The 23,887-nt window shown below is 37.3% G+C and overlaps 2 protein-coding genes and 1 long non-coding RNA gene across 6 annotated transcripts; 1 reads left to right on the top strand and 2 right to left on the bottom strand.

The window, feature by feature from the left end:
• Positions 1-4,022: 4,022 nt before the first annotated feature.
• Positions 4,023-6,674, bottom strand: LOC105044198 (uncharacterized). Its single transcript, XM_010922011.4, has 4 exons — positions 6,397-6,674; positions 6,207-6,319; positions 4,926-5,970; positions 4,023-4,840 (listed from the first exon to the last, which is right to left on the bottom strand). The coding sequence occupies exons 1-4, from the start codon at positions 6,478-6,480 to the stop codon at positions 4,766-4,768; spliced, it is 1,317 nt and encodes a 438-aa protein (XP_010920313.2). The 5' UTR covers positions 6,481-6,674; the 3' UTR covers positions 4,023-4,765.
• Positions 6,675-7,156: 482 nt separating this feature from the next.
• Positions 7,157-15,322, top strand: LOC105037416 (uncharacterized). 4 transcript variants are annotated; one of them, XR_012140577.1, is made up of 4 exons: positions 7,157-7,315; positions 9,208-9,444; positions 10,255-10,364; positions 15,187-15,322. It is a non-coding gene; the product is annotated as an uncharacterized lncRNA (long non-coding RNA). The 4 variants fall into 4 exon arrangements; XR_012140579.1 differs by having other exon boundaries at positions 9,185-9,444; XR_012140580.1 differs by lacking the exon at positions 15,187-15,322 and adding an exon at positions 12,522-13,531.
• On the bottom strand, positions 9,408-21,467 carry LOC105044255 (very-long-chain aldehyde decarbonylase GL1-4-like). The gene is given in 11 exon segments (XM_073255362.1): positions 9,408-9,659; positions 9,662-9,707; positions 9,867-9,967; positions 9,970-10,039; positions 12,179-12,277; positions 12,433-12,633; positions 14,009-14,116; positions 14,204-14,579; positions 15,201-15,420; positions 19,642-19,875; positions 21,203-21,467. Coding segments are annotated over 11 exon segments (1,782 nt in total). The 5' UTR covers positions 21,417-21,467; the 3' UTR covers positions 9,408-9,546.
• Positions 21,468-23,887: the final 2,420 nt, after the last annotated feature.

Genomic DNA, 23,887 nt, shown 5'->3' with positions numbered 1-23,887 from the left:
GAGAATCTTTGTATATTTCAAAAGTGGCAATCATGATCGAGATCATCAAAGATCATATCAGGGTGACTCAATATGGATTAACCATGATTGATGTTATCAATTTCGAATAAAGATCGGATCGGGATCCAATCTACTGCACGAATTTCGGAGCAGTCTCAGATCATCATATTTTCATCTCAAGTTTATCCTAGGGTCTGTGATGCAATCAGAGAGAGAGAATGACCCTAGAGAGATAAAATCTATAAAAAGAGATAAAAGGATCTAGAGAGAGAAAATAAGAAGAAAATTTAGAGAGAGAAAATAGAGAGAAGGTAAAGAGAGGAAGTTCAATTTTAGAGAGAGAAAGACTTAAGAGAGAGAGATGAGAGAAACTTTCTCTCACATGTATTTATTATTATTATTATTTTTTTTTTTTTCTTTTTTCTTTTTCTTTTCTTTTTCTTTTTCCTTCTTCCCGCGCCCTTTTTGGGCCGAAACAGGGGAAGACCGTGAGGTCCCCCCCTCGGTGACTCGGGCTCCGATGGGGTGGCAGCTTGGCCGGAGGTCTGGCAACGACGGCCGACCATGCGAAGCCGGTCGGCGACGGGGTTCAGCCGGCAAGCTTTTCTTCCTCTTTTTTTTTCGAAAAACAGAAGATCCGTCCCCTTCTTTATGATTTCCGACCATTGACCGATCCCGGTGGCCAAGTGCTCAAGGAAAGAGAGAGAGATGAGGGTCCGGTCTCGGGGATGAGATGCCAAAATCGATGGCGTCGGTGGTCGGAAAAGAGAGAAACATGGCCGGTCGAACAGGGGTTTCATGCTTCATAGGTTTTCTGGTGATCCCGATGGCCGGCGAGGGGTCTAAAATCAAGGGGAGAAAGAAAAGAGGGAGAAAAGGAAGATTGAACCCTTACCTGAACTCCGGTGGCCCTTCGACCTTCGATTTCCGACGAACACAAGAAGAGGGTGCTGCGGCTTTCAAGGAAAAAAAAGAGGAATTTGACCTCAACGATCACCGATGGAGGATCGAGAGGGAGAGGGGAGGCTTATTTATAGAGGGTCCTAGAGTTTTAAGGGTCCTAGAATCCTTCTCCGATCAGGATTCATCGAAGAAGAAGACTCCTAAAGGGAGTCTTCTTCTGTTCCTTTTTTTTTTGATTGTGGGCTAATTCTGGGTCCAATTGGGCCGGGTTATCACAGATTCTGACTACTCTATCCTACATCTTGATTTTAACTATGCCCACTTCTGCAATTTTACAAGCATGATTGTTGCCCATCAACACAACTCCATCATTTATGGATTCATATGTGGAGAAACAATCCCTATTGGGACATATATGGAATGAGCAAGCTGTATTCAGAATCCATTCATTTTTTATTTTAGATCCATCATCACTAACCAAGAGAACATCACATTGCTCTTGATTTTGCACAAGACTGGCTTCAGCGGGTTTGTCCTTATTCTGGTCTCTATTCCACTGCTTGTTCTTCAAGTTAAAGCATTTTGCTTTGATATGCCCCTATTTCTTGCAATAATTACAAGTCAAATTTTTGTGTCTAGACTTTAATCTAGACCTTGACTTTTGACTGCTAGCAGAGCTTCTATCTGTAGACCTTCTGTCAGATTGTCATTTCTACTCGTGCTAAGCTGTTTATCAATAAGCTCTTTTGAAAATAGAGTTGCTTTAACATCCTCTAACTTTAGAGTTGGCTGACTGTAAATTAAAGTATCTCTAAAGTGCTTGTAGGATGGAGGTAGTGAGCGAAGTAGCATAAGAGCTTGATCTTCATTATCATAAGAAATCTTCATATTTTATAGACCTAGAAGGATGGTGGAAAAATCATCAATATAAGAATTAATAGACGCATCTTCGGCCATGTTGAGTGTATAAAGATGGTGCTTTGCTACCAACTTGGTGGTGAGATTCTTTGTAACATATAAAGATTCAAACTTGTCCCACAAATCTTTGGCAATCTTCTCTTGCATGATTTCTTGCAAGACTTCATTTGATAAGCATAACTAAATAGAAGCAAGGATTTTATCATCCATCTCTTGCTTCTTCACCTCATCCATGGTGCTGGATAATTTGTCTGTACCCAGTAGTGCTTGATGTAGACTATTCTGAGTCAAGATTGCGCACATCTTGACTTATCACATAATAAAACTCATATTGCATCAAATTTTCAATATCAAACTTTGTTGTTGCCATCTCAAAATCCAAATAAGAATTAGCTATAAAAGCTCTGATACCAGTTTGTTAGGAATAACCCTGGATCCAGATCTTATTTGAGTGTGAAAATAAAATAAATTAATGGACAACAAACAAAGATAGGAAAATAATGAGACACAAGAATTTACGTGGTTCAACTTTTAAGCCTATGTCCATGGACGAAAATGATCAAAAAAATTTTTACAAAATGGAGATATTACAAAATACTCAAAATTCTCTCAAACCCTGTGCCCAAATCTCACTTGCTCTCACAAGCTCACACTCATTTTTCTTACTTGCCTCAAATGCCGCATAATGTGGCCTTTATATAGCATCCATATCATATCCTGCAAGTATCTTTCAAGATCATATCATATCTATGCATATCCTTATCATATCTATCCAAAGATCTTATCAAATCTTTTGTATATCCCACATTTGTCACATGGGTTAAATGCTTGGCGACCATGCATTTGAAATCTTTTTGCAAGAACTTCCATATTTATCACATGGGTTTGGGCATTAATTGATTCAAGAAACAATTAACACTTTTCTTTGCTTCATTCTTTAGCTTCTTTGTTGCTTAATGGCTTTTGTTTAGATTTGCATGTTGTTGGATCTACATTCATTAGCTCTTGATTATGCTTAACAATTGTTATAATATAAAGGATATGGTGCGTTTCTGCATTGGACCAAGCAAACGGTAAGGCTTCTAGAACTCCTCTTTCTATTTGTATAAGCATCAGTTTCCTCAAAACATCTATGCAGGCATTCTGTTTTTTTTTTTTTTTTTGATATGATATACAAGCATTCTGTTGAACCACGTGAACTGCATGCCTTTTCTTGTGCTCTTTTTTTGTCTTTGATGCTTGATCGCGTTGTGCTTCTTGTGTGTCATGTTAGTTGCATTCAAAGGAGATTCAAAATGTTTAGTTTCATATGGGCACATTAGTTGACGGCCATCAACACACTCCACAACAAACCCAACCTATCTTCAAATCCTGTATGCTATGCTTTGATAGAGCAACGTAAACACTGCCGAACATTTCAAGTTTTGCAAAAACACTTTACCTCAAAAATGTTTTAAAAAAAACACTAATACCGTTTTCAACACGTTCTCCTCTCTCTCTCTCTCTTTTTGTTCTTTTTTGGTGTTTGTGGGTGGGTGTGTGGGGGGGTGGATTAGGGGTATGGTTGTTTGAACATATTCCTCTTTGTTACAGAGGATCAACCATGTAACGTCTCCTTTGTATTTTAGCTTCTGTTTTTATGTTTCTGCTTTAGAGGGAGAAAATAATTTCGTGCAAAAATTGCATGTCATAGTGGCTTCTTTATTTAACAAGGAGAACTAGGAATTGATTATTTTTAACGCTTCTCATATCAGGAGAGGTTAGAGGGAGGCCAATTCTGGTACATGTAGTTAAGCATGATTCTAATGGGCATGACCATAGATAAAATTCTGTAATTCATCAGTTGCATTATTAAGAAAGGGATATGTGCATCTGGGGAAACAATTCAGAACTTTGAGATGATCAACTTACGCAAATGACTCTCTTGTTATAATCATATGATTTGTCAATCACATATCCTCTGATCTAGGAGATGGGTTAGGTGAAGATTAATCTAGTTAAATTCCTGATATTGCAGAGAGTTCTGTATCAATGTTCTTTACTTCGATCCTACTATTTATATGAGACTCAAAGATGGGTTCAAGGTTAAACTACTACATTTTTTTCTCTCTTGTACTGAATGATAATAAGACCTGAAGAATTGCTCCATAGATAGAACCAAACATATCATATTCAAGTGCAATGCAGTTTAGTTTTAAATGCCGAGAAACTGCAAACTTTGCCATCCATTTACGGGGAGCGGTTTTAGTCCAATACTAATCGGACCAGCAGGTTGTCCAATGCAGCGTCGGACCATTGGATTACCATCACGATGCATGATTAGCGAACTTCAAGATTTGTGATACCTGGGAGTGCCCAAACACTGCATCAAAGCCTGCTCCAGCATGGATCATCATGGTGATCCAACTGTCCAGTGCTGCACCAGACGGCCTTCTGGTCTGATAAGCATCTAAACCTCTCCCCCCATTTTACAATGCTCAAATTACATATACTAGCATGGACTTCCTGCTCCAATTGTTACAAACTTTTATGTATACCATCCATCAAGAGTAGCTCATTACAAATTTGCCATGAATAGGAAGAAATAAAATCAACTGGTGCATACCTCAACACTATGCCTACTTTCAGTTATTTTTGCTTCTCACACAGACATGAATGAATACACTGACACCTTATTGACAGTACAAAGTGACATCGTAACCAATCAGATGGTGATAGAAGATACAATAGAACAGTTGAATTCACACTGAACTTGGACTGAAAGGGTGATCCAAACAAACTTAGGGACAACTTTGCTAAGAGTAGTTCGAAAAGTGGAAAGTATTTGGATGCAAGATGATGAGGGGGGAAAAACTATGGTAATCACACAACAATTCAACAGGTAATCACACAACAGTTCAACTCACATATTAGAATCCACCAAGAGCACAGTAACTTGGCAATCTTAAGCAGCACCTTTGTCGAGAGCTCTTTCCACCCTTACATCAAAAGGAGTAGCGTGCCAGTTCACTCTCTTGTCCTGCATAGCACACCAAAAAAGGAAAAAAAAAGTTAGCACTCAATAAGTCATTTTTAAAACTAATGTTCTCTGCTGCTTAACATACCTCTCTGTATTTGCTTGTGGTATTTGGAATCCCTTTGATTTCCGAACCAGATTGACAAGAAGAACCTGAATCACTTCTCTGGTTTAAACAGCTCCAGTAACTACCAACAGTACCCACAATGGGGATTTCATCAGGACTCCTGCTCGGAGACCTTCTCGGTGACGATGTCACTGATGATTGCTTGAGATCTTCAACAGTTAAGGCACCTAAAATAGGCCTCTCCTCTCGACTAACTGATGAGTTGGAGAAATGAAAATTGCTTTGCTGGGGCCCTTCCTTGGCTGAATTATCCGACGAAACCAGCCAGTTAGAGAGGCTAGCATCCACAGCAATATCCTGTTTGGCAGGGCAATTAGGACTTGGATTTGAGCTAGCAGGCTTTTGGAACTTATCGATCTTAAATGTAGGCTCAGGAGTGAAAGTCATCTGGTTATCTATATCTGAGTTGATATTTTCTTTCTTCGGATTCTTTGTTGGAGCTGCACGCACCTTAACTTCCTTCCACTGAGTGAGATTTTCTACAGGATTCAGCACAGAATGGACATACTGGCTCCTGTCGCGTGCGGTACCTTTGGGCAAAAGGGATGGCTGTCTATCAGGGGAAGAGGCACACTTGGATTTTGGACTGTTAACTTCCTGAATGCATTGCTGTTCTTTCTCCATTGGTAGCGAGAAAAATGAATCATAAGACTCTTCCTCATTTCCCTCTAGGTTGACATCATTATCTTCCTCATCTAAATCAGAGTCCTCATAATCCTCCTCCTCGAAGTCGTCTTCTTCATCTCCGAAGTCAATATCATCATCATCATCACTACTCTCGCAATTTTGATACCTATGGTTTAAGGGGAAAGCTCCCGACTTTGGAATAGATTCGTCATCGCCTTCCTCAGTCTTCCTTCCTTTTCTTATTGCTCCATCCTCTTTGTTATCCTCCGATGAATGCGCTGGATCTTCATCGATTAAGACCTCTTCATATGTTTTTACGTTCAAATCAAATGTTACTTTCTTCTTGCTGCTGCTAAAGCTCCCCTGCTCATAATTTTCTCTACAAATATAGAAGACAAATACTGAATCCTAGCTAGAACTGAAAGAGCCAAAAAGATCAAAGCAATATGGGGGCATTGAGTGACAAAATAGCAAGAAGATAGAATGTGGTAGCCAGAAGCAGGCAAATCTCACAGCCAAAGCCTTAAATTAACTGAGAATAGTATCGGCAAAGCGTAAATATTAGTAAATTAAAAAACAAGGGCCCAAATGAACAAGGAAAAAAAAAAAAAAAACCTCAGCTCCGGAGTTGAATCTAACACTGCTTCTGAGACACGTTTCTTCGAAGGACTCGGTGTGAGTTGCTTTGGAGGAGGACTCCGTCGCAGAGGCTTGTAAGTCTCACATCCCTAAGAAGAGTCAGTAAGTTAGAAGGATTGAGGTTATATAAAATGAAGCGAAAACAAAAGCTCTGGATCAAACCTACCCGATCTACCGATAGTGATTTATTAGCTGGTCTTCTTCTCTTTCGATCCTTGGCACCCCCAAAGCAGGCAAGGAAGCACCCCATAAGCAAGGAAATTAACCCCTATGCCTTGTATTTGGATTGGGCTCGCCAAGGTGCCTCCTCTAGAGCTTCCTCATGGGAGCAATGGAGGATCGGATTAAAGAGAAAGGGAGAAAGAAACGGAGGAGAGAGGAAGAAAGCTTGGGAAGTTTCCTTGGAGAAAGAGGAGAGAGATCAAGATTTAAAAGTGAACGAGGAAACGGTCACCAGTCTTGAAGGGCTTTTTTGAGCTTGGAGAATATGACCGTTGGGAGAAGCCATGATGCCGAGGCGCCTTCTATTCTAAATAATAGTTAACCTGTGACTACGCAGTCGGTTCACGATCCTATAGAAATATGCCACGTGCACACTGAACTTATTTATGTCTGGAGTTATAATTTTTGGTATGTTTTGGGGGTTTGGATAGACTAGGGAAGATCGGGGATATTGCGATCCAGCTGTCTTAAATGCTGTCTACGAGCCGGCGCGGCCCGGTCGGTCGGTCCAAGATAGCTTCCAAGGACGTGTCAACTTGTGGCGGGTCCGAAAGGTGGGCGCCACTGTCTTTCCGGCCAATGGGAACTTGGCACGTGCGGAATGGAGGGACGGGACAGCTACGAGGAGCCTCTTCACCAAACTCCGTAGCAGACGTCTGTATTCCTTTTGTGTGCGACCGAGCGGGTTTAAGCTCGACGGGGTAACTAACGCAAACCTTTTTCGCTTCCCTTCTCGCCTCTCGCTCTTATTGTCTTAACCCCTCCAAGGCCAACAACTGAAACCCGGTTCAATTCTCGTCCCTCACTGGCTCTACCGTGGGACCCTGCTTTGGCCCTCCATCCATCTCTTGATCCTTCCCAAGGTGTGCTCTCTCTCAACTTCTTGGTTGAGGATTAGGGTTTGATACTCCTTTTCTTGGGCCAGCATCTTCGGAACCTGGCATGGTCAAAGATTTTGTTATCTAAAATCTGGGCTTCATATAAGTTGGGGATAAAAATTTGATGACATTGTTTGTTAAGAGATAAGGGCGTAGGTCCGGATAGCATTGGACAAAACCCTTAAAATAATCTCGATGAATCAGAATGATTGGGAAAAAATGACGCCGAAGTTTCTAAAGATTTCGAGTCTTTTGGATTAGGTCGTCTGGTTTTGCCTCAATTAAGATGTTCATGGTTTACATCACAGGACCTAGTGTGGGTGTATCATATTCATACAATATAATCTTCCTACAAAATCCTTGGTGCATAGTTTCCACCAAAGAATTGAAGGTTAAACCAATGTATTCTCCTCCCACTCTCTCCTATCCTCCAGTGTGCTTCTGTCTGTCCTTCTGGTGAAGTTGGTATACGAGCTGATATTTTTTTTCTTTAGTTGTTATTTGTTATATGCTGCAAAAACTTAATGCCTTGTGACCTGCCAATTCTAACCTTTGGCTGGCTTTTTCGTAATTTGCATGACGACTGTTTCGATGGTTGTTATAGCGGACAAGATCACTGTTTACATATATTATGATCATACTTTTAAATTGCTCCTCTGTGCATTTATAAGAATAGTACTCTTTCTGATCATTAATTAAAAATCAATAATTCGTTAGCACAAATTCCCATTATACATTTAACATAGCGCCCACCAACCCCAACCCCCCACCCAACCCCCTGTTATATTATATCATGCTGATTGCTAAGGTCAGTCTTCTGATGATCTTGTTGCTGGATGGATTTCGTTAAGGTAATTTAGAGGTAGAAGATGAAGACTGCAGTGAACTTTTTTCATCTTCAGTACAAGTGTGTGGCAAATGGGAATGTTGAGATGGATATCTTATAAAACCAGGAAAGGTGAACATACTTAAACCACATGAGTCATATTTAATTAAAGAAGAAGTGATGGAAAATCAGTATGATGGTCTGGATGTCTGCAACAAAGAGTTTAGAAATATCCTATTAGAGGAGGTTCTTGAACCTATGTTGGATGGTCTAAAAAGAGAAGAGGGAACCTAGCCAACATGGTCAGGAATTGCGAGGAAGGAGTCTTAAAAGCTTGAAGAAACACTGGGGGTTGGTCACAATAGGATTACTTAGTGAATAAGGATGCATGAACCTGACCCATAGGACCAAGCTCCATGGTTTTGGTTAAATAAGAGGAGGCGTCCAATAAATAGACCCTGCCAGATTGGGACTTTAGGAAAATTGTTTGATCAATACTTGATATTGCTTAAAGCACATAAGAATGTTTATCCTTACAAAGGGGCATGAGACATGTGCACTGTAATTTTCCTGCATGGTTCAGTGGTGATATCAAGGAGCTGGTAGGGGTTTCAGTGAGAGCCCTTTGTTTGGAAAAAAAAAGAAAAAAAGAAAAGAAAAGATAAACATGCTCAAAACTGCTACTAAATTATCTAAAGGAAACTTCCTACCTCCCCCGGTGGTATCTGGAAGACGTTTATATATATATATATATATATATATATATATATATATATATATATATATATATATATCATCACTGTCATTTGTAGTGCCAAGTAATTCAACTCCATTATATAGTGCATAATGTTGAAACCAGAGTCCATTGTTGGAGGCAATTCTGCTAGATGGCCAATTAACTTTTGTGTCCTCTAAAATGTTCTGATCTTGCATTAGACATCTTTTTTTTTTTTTTCCTAATTTTGAAACTTGTTGAATTTTTATTCCCCATTCATGCATAGAGTTCTGGACTCATTTGCACTATGTAGAATGTTTCTGCTGTTATTGTCAGGTACTTGTAAGTTGTAACCAATGATGCAAAGGTGTTATAGGACCTCTTCAACTTGTAATCATGCATGATTCATTGTGATTTCTGAGCGCTTGAAGTGTTACCTGCTTCAACACCTCATTTTGACTATGAATATTTCTGGTGCTTAATAATCAAGCAGGACAGATAAGAATGAGCAGTGCCTTTTAGCCCAGTAGTTCACAGATGAAGCCGTCTAGATGTTTCACCATATTGAAGAAGGTACGGTTCATAGTATTTATCTAATCTTAACATTGTAGTTCATACAAACATTGCATACATTACTTAGTACATGCAGTGACATACCCTACTGGACATAGCTGATCATGCTTGTGCTAATGGAAGGAATCCATGATGGAGAGTAGCAGACCATATTTTCTCAATATCTAGCATTGTTTCTCCACACTCGTGTGCACTCCATCCCTCTAATGCATAACAATTCCAGCAATACGCCATGCACTCATCACCCTTCTTGGTAACCAGTTCTGCCAAGAATATAGTAATCATCATACTCAAATGCATGTGTGCTTAAACTCTATAAAAAATGAAGATATTTAGATTTTATTATTCGTAAGCATTTATGTGCAAAGTACCACTGATATGTTTGTCGGGATTACTTAATGTTGGGTGTGGAGTACTATTACCTCACAAGAATGCATGTTCTCCAAGGTCTCTGGGATCTTCATTGCTGGAGTGGTGTTATAAGTGCAATTCTTATTTAACTTCTTTGGAGGAAATTGTGAAAAGGAATGAACTGGGTGCCTTTTGGTGCCCTTCTCTGTTCTGTATCATCCAGTCCATCACCGACTATCCAGACCTGCAGATTTAAAGTCATTGCCACAATAAATTTTATGCTATACTTCACTGAAATTTAATTTTATACCTCTCCTTTCTTTCATGTAATATCGTTAAAACATTCTTTGCAGTTGTTAGATGCTTCGTTATCGTAACATATTATGGACGCATTTGTGCACTTTAAATTTTGACTTGAGTAGTTTTAAGAATTTTGTTTATGCATCTTACATCCATCAGGTACTCCTAATTTTTCTTTTAGTGCATCTTTCAATGCTGAAAATGTGAGTTAGCAATCCACTTGGACCGACAAGCATCATCCTGACGTTCCATGCCATATGATTAACCAGGTAAATTACTTGCATTCAACCTTTGGATTTATTCCAATAAATAATAATCGCATGCCTCCCAGCATGATCATTGAAGCCCATCATGGCCTATGCAGAAGCTAATTCATGGAGTCGAACCTGTGTATCTATTTGCTTTAATGTGGTCAACTCTGGGCATTTGTGTTGGTTCCAGCTTGTCTGGTCCATACTCAGCCAAGTAACAAATCCTTGTCTACATTTGTTCCATGTTTTCAATCAAGCTTGAGTTCAAACACATGGACAATAGCCATATGCAACCAGTATGTGTACTGCCTGAGAAGCTGAAGAGTAAAATTATAAAATGGAAAAATTTTGGCCTGTCAAATGACCTACATGGACAAAATTGTGAAAGCCAGCTTCCAAGGCCTTTTTTACATGCAAAAGAATGCACCTTAACATATGATTAAGTTAGAAAATGTGTTGAATGATATATTGAAATTTTCAACCTCTAATCTTGTCTGAAGTCTAAACTTTATGTATATAATCTAAATAAAATCCTATTGTTTTCGGAATGTTACATTGTCTCTGCAGTCCTTTTATTGTTTACAATCAGTTTGCTATCCTTTATCATAGAAATTTGTATTTTCTTGATAATATTTTAAGACTGGATCTATATTATCAAACTGCATCATGCTTTAGAGTGACTTTTGGCTTATCTGATTGATAATACGTGCACCATTGTTTGAGTTTGAAATTATTGCGGTGTGTTGGGTTCTCTATCCTGCAACTGTCTTTGGAATTAAATCATGGAAGGATACATTTAAACAAAAAAAAAAGAAAAGAAAAATCAGCCTACTAGATTGAGCTGGTAAAGTTAATCTATTTCAAGGCTGGACATTATCCAAACAGGGAGTTCATATTACAGCAGAACTATCAACCCAGACCTTAAAGATGGAAATTTTAGGTCATTCTGGACACAGATCTGCCTCAGCTTATTTGCGGCAATGCCAATATATTAAGCTTTATTATATTCATCATATTGGAATCTTTGTAGCATATTTTATCCCGGTTTTTACAGATTAAATCTTGATTATTTATCAAGACCATAACTTTTTCTTTGTACAATAATTTATTTTTGCAATTTTGTTTCTATTTTGAATCATCTAAGAAGTATGGTTATGGATACAGGTATGGATATGACACACTACAGACACATTGATGTGACAAATTTTGAAAAATAGGATACTCTGTTACTGGAAATGATGATAAATACATTTTATGTGTATATAGAAAAATGCCTACAAAAAATAATGGTCAGGGATAACACAAAGGGCCCATAATTCATACATTATACAATAGGCAATTAAACTTCCCACCAAAGTCTATCCTTAATGCACCCATTTCAAATCTATAGATTAAAATCCATACTTATACAATATTATCAACATCACAAACTGGAAAATCAGTCACCGATCATTAAAAGTTAAAGGTTCATCCCAAACATGGAAAGAAAAACAGAAGAAGAAAAAACTCTCCCCCTTATTCTCAAAGGTATTGGTGGTGTTTAGAATATCAACAAGTATCTAAAGCCTTTTTTATAGAAAATAGGATTCTTAGAATAAGTATCTAACATGAATTCTGACTGCAGCTGACCAGTATCCGTATCCAACAGTTAACAGAAACCAATCCTGCATGCATTTCAAAAATCTTTCTATCCCAACTTACGGTGTTGTTTGTTTAATGCTGTTTGTTTTTCCATTTTTTCCTGTGAACTATCTTCTTAATGCTTCTTTTTGGATGCATGTAGTGCAATTTATTGTATTCTGTCGTACTCATGACAAATATTACAAAATTACCTGAGGACTGTAAGTGTTTGAAAGTGTCAGATAACTCGCTGTACTTTCTGGCATTTGTGACTTCAGCATATCGAACTCCTGCCTTTTTGTCATCATCACCTGTTCCAGTTTCTTGTTAGTTTTTTTGAAATGAGTAGGATGCTTGCTTATGTACATAAATGTATGTTTCCTCTAATGACCAAATTCTGATACCTAAGATTAACAAGACTATTGACCAAAAATAAGTCAATGTTGATAATGTCTAGTATTGATACCTGAATGCCTCTCTTGCATAATGTGAAGGCTATTGCACAGGATACCTTAGAAACATTTCCAGTAAGGAGAATGTGTTTTGTTCCTGCAGGAACACTATTAAGAACCACTGCAGCTGCTAAGCTACTTCCATCCACAATTCTTACTTTCCATTCTGGATACTTCTGTATATAGAGTTCACCACCTCCATTGACCTCTTTTGCCTGCAGTTAGGAATTGAATTGTCATTGCAGGCAAGATCATTTGGGCAAATAAAAAGACATTTATCTAAATTGTTTATTAGAATTTCAAATGTTATAAGCCTAAATACTGTACTGGTAGTCATGATTTCAGCCAGCAGTTTGAGTCTGACTGGTTTTGGCATTAGTCTTTTTTGGATAAGTTGTTGAAGGAGATTATAGTCATCATCCTAGTTCTGAGTTGGAGATTTATACTTGAAATGATACGTATGGGTAATTTCAATAAGCTATGAATAGTTACAGCTTTGTTTTAAGTGTAGCATTGAGGTGCCCACATGAATGGTGGTTGTTTTTGAGGATAAAAGAGTGTCTGATCATGATGTAAGCAATTGTGTTAGCATGACATTTTTTTTCTTTATGAGTCACTCCTCAAACATCATGCTTCCAGTATTTTACCAGGCAGTGATTTAGATGTTTGTATTTGATTGAAAATATGGAAACTGCTCATACCATTTTACAATAACCGTAGAATTGAACTCTCACTGAAAACATATAATACTACAACTATTCTAGGCAAAACCACAGAGAGTGAGCCAATTTTGCAAGTTAAGCTTGAGAGTTATTCAATAGATTAAGTTCTAAATATATAATATTTGTTTTCAGCATGGTAAAGAGCTAATTATTTTTTAAATTGTAGAAAACAGTTAAAAAAATAAGCGAATGCTTTTTTTTTGGACAAGAATTTCTAGCTGGCAAATTACAACAAGAGCAGGAAAAAAGGAAGAAAATTTGGGTGGTATCATTTGTGTCTGTTTTCTGTTTCTCTACGAATTTGCGAACACCAAATGGGAATTCATGTTGAAGATAGCATTTGTACAAAAAGTTCTGCTATTCCTTGCTTTTATATTTACTCTTCTTTGAAAGCAAGAAATCTTTGCCATCAGAAAGTTGTAAAGATTTTACAAAGAGGTTCAAAACAAAAGGGTTTCATCACCCTTGTGCTCTGTCTAGTTCTTTTTTCTTCTTGGGTTGTTGAAAACAAATGTAGAAAATTAAAGCAAAATACTAATGGTCCTTACTTTATTCTACATTTCCATACATCTTCTGTCCTGGTATGAATTAAAGCACTGCTGCAATATGCAATTTATGATAACTTTGTTGACAGTGGTTTTGGCACTGATCTGACCATTACTTCATCACTTTGTTCCATACAAGACAAATATTGTATAAAAACTTTTCATTTATTAGAGATTCTGACATAATAAAAAAAACAAGTATTTTTCCTTCTGCTATATATTATTTAACAATCCTCATGCCTGATATGCCCAATTTACTAATTGTGTGGGAGGTAATTTATAATACGAAAAATTAATTTCATGGAAATAGAACATGGACATGCCTGATTTAGAAGTCCTAAACTTAGAACTTTAACTCCTTTCTTGTCAGCATCTAAAACTGCCTTTTCAATTAAATCATTGATTGCCTGTCTCTCCCATGATAAGCCATACTGCACAAAGAAACAGTCCATACATAATTTTATAACCATTGAATAAGAAGGTAAAAGCTGCTAAATATTATGAATAAAATTTCTTACTTGGAAATTATATCTCGGTATCACCCATGTTTGCATCTTTAGTTTCTTCAAGCTATTTCTCTCCACCGTGAAGGATGACCCATACATCCATGCCAGTGCCATGGACACCCATGAGATGGGCCACAGCACCAGCATATACCACTTGGATTTGTATGGTTTAGAAGCCAAGGAGGGAAACCCAAGCCGTAGATGATAAATTGATTGCAACGCGGTAAGATGACTAAGGTGAACAACATCCAATGTTTCCTCTTCTCCTTTCAGTTTTCTCTCATATAGATCATCTGACGACCTGTCTACCGTGTTGTATATGTAGTCATAAAATGGCATGAACAAAGAATAATTTGTCCGAAACTGTGTGTGATGAAGAGAATGAAACCTGCGTCGAGGAAATTATTTCACAAAAAATGTCAAGTTATAATATCTTGAGTGAGATAATGGCAATAGAGGTTGTTGATCAGAACTTGATGAAGTTATAGCCATAGAAACCGGCAGAACCTGGTTACAATATTTGGCACCCCTCACTTAAGGATATGCTCCTGGGTGAAGTCCAAGTTCAAATGTTGGTGCAAGGCGAGAGAGAGAGAGAGATGAAACCTATTAGGGTAAGTTTGTCACTATCTTGGGGACAGTGTGAAGCCTGTGGATTGTTCAAACAAGACACGGTCCAAATGCTAGAAATAGGCTTATGTCCGCAGCTAGATGTGTTTCATGGGTCAACTTCTTCGGTAAGAGTCAGTTTGGGACTCTGGTCTAATCAGTTCAACCTACATGCATCAAGTACCTGACCCATTCCATTGAAGGTTTGAAGCCATCTTGCACTCTATCACAATGACCTTCAGATATCTTGGATTACACCAATGTCCCAACTCATAGGCGTGTCTCATGCCCTTCCAATCTCTACCATTTAAATTAATGATTTCTGTTGAATGACCTAGCTTAGAGTGTGCTAAGGTTTAGAGTTAACATGCATGGTTCTGTGTCAGGATGCATTACTTACGAGGGCGTGTACATGAGGTACTTGAGTGGAGGGAAGGCACGGAACAACCACTGTGGAACCAGCTCGAAATTGCAGTGCCCCAAATTGTTCATGAAATCAATATATACAATATAGCCCACGATTGCCACAACGGAAGCTGTCCCAGTAAAAGCTGTCGCCAACATCGGAATAGAAAACAACAGGGAATAAGCCACATGCTCTGCGAATGGATGAATGACGGCTGCCGAGAAAATGATAAATCAGCTTCAGGTATTGTGCAAATCTGTCCATGTTAAGGTGAGTAACAACAACTTATAGAGATTACAGTACAACTTATAAATCATCATCAGGTCATATGCTTTACTCTCTTTTTTACCTCCCTTTTACAAGTATCACATCATCAGGCCATGTGCTCTACTCTCTTTTACCTCCCTAATTCAGTTTTATATTCTCTTGTTAAATTCAAGTTAATGTAGACAAGCTTGGGCAAACACTGTAGTATTAGAGAGCTTTTTCTGTGTTAGATAGCTGTCTTTTTGGTTTCTTAGTTTCCTATAATTTTGTCGAACATTTCACTGCATATAGCTTCTTTGTTTGGTTGTTGAATTGAGGACTGCGACACAATAAGACTGAATCTCTTAGTCGACAGAGCTCGTGATACATTAACTGTATACTTTTCATTTTCTGACACCAATTCTTTTATATTTGTTTATCTCTAAACTCGAGTGTGGTATCGTTATAAACTCTTGACATGGAATTTGATAGGGGAAAAGGATCACTCTTGAAATGGTACCTCTGTAGAGGGTTAGATCACAGACCTTTCGCAATCTAACCTTGTGTTTGAGTAGGGTCATGAGGGGGAGGATGGATGGTCTTCATCTATCATTTGGTTGAAAAAAGTTCTAGAAGAGATGTGTCGCAATCAAAGGCTCATGATTCAGCACGTAAGGTATTGTTCGCTTTAGCTTATGACCATCTTTGGGCTTCAGTGGGCTTTGGTTATTTAGAACCTCACGATTTTGCCTCTTAAAAGGCATCTCACGTGAGAAGGATGGTCCCTTCTTATATAAACTAGATTCTTCCTTGAATCCAACTAACATAGCCCCTCCAGCCAAGGAGAAATTTGTATACTTCCACAGACTATATCTATGTACTCACATAGAGTGGTGTTTAGGCGAAAGGAGCCCCACAGTCCATTGAGGGTGATGCCCTCTTTTTAGCGTCAATGTTGCAGTCAAGAACTCATGACTCGATACGTGAGGTATTGTTCACTTTGACTCATGACCTTCTTTAGGCTTCAGTGGGCCTTGGTCATTTAGAGCCTCACGATTTTGCCTCTTAAAAGATGCCTTAATGTAGGACTAATGATACCGTTTCTTCTACACTACAACATAGCCCCCCCAGTCAAAGGAGAATCTATGTACTTGTGTTTAGGTGAAAGAAGCCCCACGGTCCATTGAGGGTGATGCCCTCCTTCTAGCATCAATGTTGCAGTCAAGGGCTTATGACTCGGCACGTGAAGTATTGTCCGCTTTAGTTCATGACCATCTTTAGGCTTCAGTGGATCTTGATCATTTAGAGCTTCACGATTTTGTCCCTTAAAAGGTACCTCACGTAGGAAAGATTCTCTTCCTATATAAGCTAGATTTTCTTTTGACTCTAACCAATATGGGACTAATGATGTCCTTTTTCTACACCACAATAGAATGGATGAAAAGAAGGAATTGTTCGTTCTAGAAGGAACTGCAAGGGATTTACCCATCTTTCATCCGGTTGACATTTGATCGATTCTGATTCTTGATGACTCATTTGTTGTACATTTTGTTAATATCTAAAATTCTAATAAATATTTTTCACTAAGTATAGGAACTCTTAATATCTGTAGGCTCTATAATTGCAGTAATATCGAAGGGAGTTCCCACCAAGCTTCATTTAGAGAATGTAGCGAAAAAAAGGCAAAAAATTAGGGGTAAGGGAGAGATGCATCGTAGCCTATAATTGTTTTAAAATACAACTCAAAATTCCAATCTTATTACAGATGAAAAAAAATTATGGTCATGGCTATATGCTGGGATATTTCTGTAATGCATTTTTAAGTTAAGCAGCATTAGTACCTGTTATCATGGCAAGAGGAGAGAATTGTCAGAACAGATATGAGAGGCAACATCAAACTATCGGAATTGAAATTTTAAACTATGTAGCTATAAAGATTTTGCTATATGACAGTTTGAGTTATTATTGTCATCGTCGTTATCATCATTGTTTCTACTAATACTAGCATTGTTGGAGAGATTTTGATGAGTCTTGATCTTAAATCATTGATCATGATTGTCATGATAGGAGCTAGGAATGAGCAATCCTCATAGGAACTTTTTTATGTGTGTGTACATACGTGGAGAAATTATTAGGTAGACTCATTATACCATATAGGATATAAGTAAAGCCAATAAAAATCCTGCACATTAGCTAATTTTTTATTAATAGCTAATCTTGGTTAACCATAGTTTAGCAAAAAATTATCAATAGTTCGAAAGTTTTTATTGGACATGAGTTTAAGAGGTGCACCATATTTTCAATAAAAAAAAAGTGAGGTCCATTTTTGAATATAACCTCACCTCACTGTGAGTGCAAAGAGGTGAAAAAAGTAAAATCTACCATGGTAGTGAGGTCCACTATAAAAAAAATCTCAGATTGATGAGTAAGGCTTATTTTTTCTCTCTGATAGGCCCCAATGCCATCGTGCACTCAAGATTTAATTCAAAATATGGACGACCTAAAAAAACTCTTAGAAAGATTTTTTCTATGATAGCCCTCACTACTATGTTGGAATTAGATTTAATTCAAAATATGGTGAATCCTTTTTTTTTTCTTATCGAAAACGTGGTTCAGTCCACCTCACAGCCAATAAAATTAATAGTTAATGCTAAACCATAATTAACTATGGTTAGCTATTAATGAGAAATTAACTAATATGTGGGGTTTTTATCAGTTTATCTATATCCTACGTGATAGACTCAGAATGAGTCTGCCTAACAGAGAAATTCTTTATCCACTGCAGGTGGTACAAAAAAATTTGATGTGAAGTACACTGTTTTATGTGATTGATCCACATAGTTATCACTTTTCAATACGCATTTAATGTTTACATTTTGTTTTTTCGTTTGAAAATTTTGAATGACAAAAATACTCCAATTCTTTGAAAAAAATTATAACATCTTATCTTCGTACTATAACATTCTACATGCAAGAAGTTATAATTTTAACACAGAATGTCATAATATGCCTACGATATCATAATTTTTTTAAAAAAGTAGAGATATTTTCGTCATTAAAAATTTTTAAATGAAAAAAAGAAACTAGAAGCATTAAATATACATTGAAAAGTGATCGAACAAAAATGTCCCTTCCATATTATGACATCCTTGGTAATATTATGATATTCTGGGTTATATTAAGACATCGTGCATGTAAGAAGTCATAATTTGACGCAGGAGTCATAATATGGCTCAGGATATCATAATATGAAATGATATTTTTGTTCAATCACTTTTCAACATGCATTTAATGTCTGTAGTTTTATTTTTTTCATTTAAAATTTTTGAATGATAAAAATACTCTTATTTTTTGAAAAAAATTATGACATTCTGTGCATGTTATGACATCCTGCATTGTATCATGTGGATAAAAATTATAATTTTTGGATACAGAATGTCATAATATAGACATAGGATGTTATAATTTTTTTTAAATAATAAAAATATTTTGATTATTTAAAATTTTAAATAAAAAATAAAATTATAGATATTAAATATATATTAAAAAATAATAATTATGTAGATCAATAGATTAAGATGATGAATTTCGTATCGAATTTTCTATACCCACGTCGTGCACAAAGAATTTTTGATCCAAGAAAGGCGCTCAAAGGCTAACGAGTGGTCAGGGATAAAACTTGAAAGACCGATGGCCAGAAAATGCGCTCAGCCTTTGGAACCTACGCCTCGGACATCAACCTTTTTGGCATGAGCAATTAATGGAACTTTATTCCATTCAATGTGCGCCAGATAAGGCTAGGAATGGTTTGAGCCGTCCTGAGGCCTGATGGGCCTCGCCGACTTCACATGGAGATAACTTTAGATTGGGCTATGGCAGGGGAAAAGGGTCATTCCTGTAATGTTATCCTTGTTGAGGGATGAAGCACGAGATTTTTTTGTAATCTGAAAGCTAGTGCGGCCACAAATATTAACACACTTGTCCAACCAAAAATGTCCTCTATATTACTAAAGAAATTAACAAAATTATGTAGATCGACCCTCAATTCACTTCACATGATGGCATGAGATACCTACTCGAGTCATGTAGGCCCCCAACATCAAGATGTTGGTGAGAGGATGAGTGGGCGTCTCAATATCAAGTGCTGCTCAAGGACGCTAGCTATATGGAATATGCTCAATAGACTTACATGTGATGGGCTCGGTGACGATGGAGGCATGGTGGTGGGAGTGGTAGCGAGAGTAGAGGAAGTGGTGGTGGAGTGCCCTGTGGAACCAGTAGTAGAGGAACTCCACGGGGCCCATGTGGAGCAAAGCGGCAATCACGGCTCCGTCCGTTCTCCACAACGGAAGGTTTCTCGCTCCCGGAATGAAAGTGTGGCCCAAATGGAGCAACCATCCGTTGAAAAGGATTTGATCGTCCCTGTCAATAACACATGTTGGAACGTAAGATGGGAATGTTCGCGCATAAAACATGAACTAAGTAGGTGGGGCATGGATTACTTTTAGATTTAGCATCTTCTGCTACCAATAATGTGTTCATAGCATTCTATGTATTGCCCACCAATGTGCTCGGCTCTGGTTAGCATTTGAAGTCTCAAGCTTGGATGTCATCCTTGTGCCTAAAACACGTCATAGGCACATCTTGCCTTGGCACTCGCGTCTTAGGAAGCTAACATGGTTAAGTGAAGCATTCTTTAAAGGGTAATAGCTTATTTTTAAAATTTTTATTTTTTTGAATAAATATTTTTCAAGCAATATTCAGACAGAAAAATAATATACTCATGTTCTTTTATGTATCGAAAAATGATTTTGGAATCTATTATTCATATTCTTTTGCATTACCATTTTTTTGAATAACTTTTTAAGATCTTTCCATAATTTACTTAGTATTCTTTATTATATAATATAAATAAATATATTATAATTTATATTATACTATATCTAATTTAATATATAATATCGATATAGATTATATTATAATAAAATTATATTATATTATGTCATCATAATAATGCAATATTATAATAACATAATATATTATTATAAAATATATTATATTAGTATAATAATATATTATTATATGATTAAAAATATTATATTTTATTATAGTATATAGTAATTTATTAGATTATATTATACATAATATATATATAATAATATTTAATATATTATATGGTTAGGGATCTTTTATAAACAAAATAAAAAATTTAATTTTTTGGCTGACGGAAAAATGACTTACCCACTTCTTAGGTGGGCAAGATTTTCTTCTCATTTCGTGAGTAAATACTCTATATGAAAAAATAATTTATCTACCTAGAGAAGTATAAAAATATTAGTAAGTTGGTCAATGAAAAAATTAATCAATTTTTTTATAATATTATCCATCAAAGAATAGATCTTTCGATATATTTAGATGATTGGACTGAAAATTTTATGAAATTCATTGATTGGATTAATATAATTAATAAAATTTTAGTTGGGCTAAGTTTGTATCCATAAATATTTACGGAGTGACTTTATAATGGGCCAGTCTGAATCCCTAGGGAGAAAAAAATATCTCAATGTTGAAAATCCCATGGGGTTCACGAGCTGGGGCAATATAACCAATAAAATTATAGGATTTTATGTTAGGCTAGGGTGCCACCAGACATCACCATAGGATCTAGGTGTGCGTGGGGATGGGACCGGTAGTAAAGAGTTTTATGCTGTTCACGTGCGCATGCGTTCCAAGGGGGCTAAGGGCTCCCCAGTTTCTCTCCCTGTCGACCTGCTCGAACTCAATGCTCTTGTCGACAATCCGGTGATTGCTCCGGGCATTCTGGAAGCGAGCCAAGCTTATCCACACCTGGTTGTGGAGAATCCTCAGCAGCAAAGAGGCGAAGATGCTAAGAAAGGTCAAGTCCGTCTCCCTCCAACCCTTGGTCGCCACCATGTGCAGGCCATGCACCACCCAAGGGGCCATTATCACATACTGTCCAAGAAATGAACCAACCACAACCAAAAATACAAGCAATGAAACACGTGAAGAAGAATAATTAACATGGTAAGTATAATTATCTATTGATGGTGTGTACTTGTAGGGACGGGGTTGTACCTTTGACATGAAGGTGAACCCTATGGTCTTATTAATGAAAGAGTTGTATCTTTTGCATGGTGGATTCATGCAAAGAAAGATGAATCCTACTTTCATGCGAAAGATATAGCTCTGGTGTGCATGTGTGTGTCTTTGTTTATTTATTTATTCTTTTAGAGAAAGAGAGAAGAAGCAATAAAAAAAAAAAAAAAAAACAAGTCTTGCTATTAATATTAACCATGCTACATGGCAAGGTACCAACTGATCAGCTTTTGATGTGTGTCTTGGCACTCACAGACCGAGAACTTCGAGAGGCGACCATAAAATTTTCTTTTTCAACCTAGCTCTTAAAATTAGCTTAATTATATGATTGTTTGTTAAGACATAAACACGTACGAGGTGGAAAAGCAACATGCGCAGAAGAAACAAGCTAATTGATCTTATCATTCCTTTTGAATGCTATACGTTTGGTTGATGAGAAAACGAGGAAAAGAAATTAACAAAGTGCCTATGCAAACACGAGAGCGAAATGTGCTTCCATTCTCATTCTCATATCTCTTTATTTGTCTTGGCTGGTCATATCATCAAGAGAGAAGGCAAAAAAAAAAAAAAAAAGAGCCGTATACCTTGAAGTTCCCAAGGCCCTGCCACGGCCATTCAGTGAGAATGCCCGGTCTCGAAGCCATGGGATTTCTTTTATTTTGTTTTCTTCCCACCCACAGATTTCTAAACCCTAGGTGGTGAGGATTTTATAGACAGATGGAAGGGGCGGCGGGGGTTTGAAGCACGTGCAATAAACATGAGCCGCTAACCCCTCTCTTGGTGCACATACAAAACGGGTTGGGGTCCGGGGGATACGCACATGGAATCAGCGTGGTGCCGGCTGTGTAACTAGTGATATCCGACGCTTGAGTTCAACTTAATGGTGCAAATCAGGAGGTGACACTTATTTCATGCCAAAGATGGATTGGGTTCCTCAACATTCCCAACTTGGATTAGGGAGGGCTTGTTTTGCAATGATGATCGTTCTACATTAACGCAACGGTCATGATTGGATGAGGCTCATCACAATTCATGAAACAAAATACTGAGTGTGTCTGAATCCGACAAAAATACTAGTCAGGTAAACTAGATCGAATTAACTCTATCCCCTTCAATTTAACCTATCGAGGCATAAAATATCTATACCATATATAAAGCAAAATCCAACGGTACGTTCATGCATGAGACCTTTCTGACTGTCCGTAATTCCTAATCACATTTTTTCCATCGCTAGTTTCCTGTCTCAAAGTCTAAACACCAGATCAAAAATTGAAGCCCTTCTTCCAACATTCATTTATAATTTATTAAATGTTTTTTATTAAAAGTAAAATTAAAAAAATGTAAAATATTTATTTTAGTATTTATTTATTCGTTACTTCTATAAGTTTTGTTTCTAGTATATGGATTATTAGAATGATACAATTGGTCTGCCGTAGGGTTTGGATTTCATGGCACACCAATGTTTATGAAATACAATAGCCAAGTCTAATGTGATCAACGTGAGCAATCTTCGCAAAAAATGATGATAATAATAATAATAATAAATCAGAGCAAGCTGGATTCGGTGTATCTTTAGACAAGTCGAGAAATTCCAAGTCATCAATGCGATGCAAAAAGTAAAACAGCCCAGGAAAGGGACACGGAGCTATAGCAGGACGGATCACCCACACCAATAAAAGCCTCGACATATGATTGCTGTTGATGCTTGTGGCCTGAAAGCGTGGTACGATAGCATTACAAGGAAAGGATGATTCGCCGACTCTTACCTATCAAAGGTAAGTAAAATGCGTTCTGCCTCCATGATGGTTACGTCCAACCAACTTTATTCTTGTCTCTTGAAAATTTGAAATTTCTAAATAATTGGCAAAATCAACTCTCTCCTTTTCTTTCAACTGACAATTATATATATGCCGGATGCATTGCATGAGTCTACCTCTCCTGTATTTAATCATAGTTGTTCACCTCATCTCAACCGATACCATGTTCGCTTAATCTCAATCACATTTTTATTTCGCATGTACCACATGCATCAAGATAAAAAATGATGATATAAATAAATTAATTATGACATAAATAGAGATAAAAATAAAGTTTGACAAAATCGAGTGCACAAGGGCAAACAAGCCAAACTAAGTCAAGCTGCTCGACCACCATCCCAGAGGCTGCAGCGTAACCCTTGAGTAAGAGCTGAATTTAACAAAAGCTATTACTCAGGCTTGGTTCATATGACAACCATGTGGAGCCATTTATTGAGCCAAATCAAACCATGATTTGTTATGGAAAGCCTTTAATTTTTATACAAGTTAAGCTTTAAAATA

This window comes from Elaeis guineensis, chromosome 4 (assembly GCF_000442705.2).
Source record: "Elaeis guineensis isolate ETL-2024a chromosome 4, EG11, whole genome shotgun sequence".
Lineage (NCBI taxonomy): Eukaryota > Viridiplantae > Streptophyta > Magnoliopsida > Arecales > Arecaceae > Elaeis > Elaeis guineensis.
This window is presented reverse-complemented; position numbering and strand designations above follow the sequence as displayed.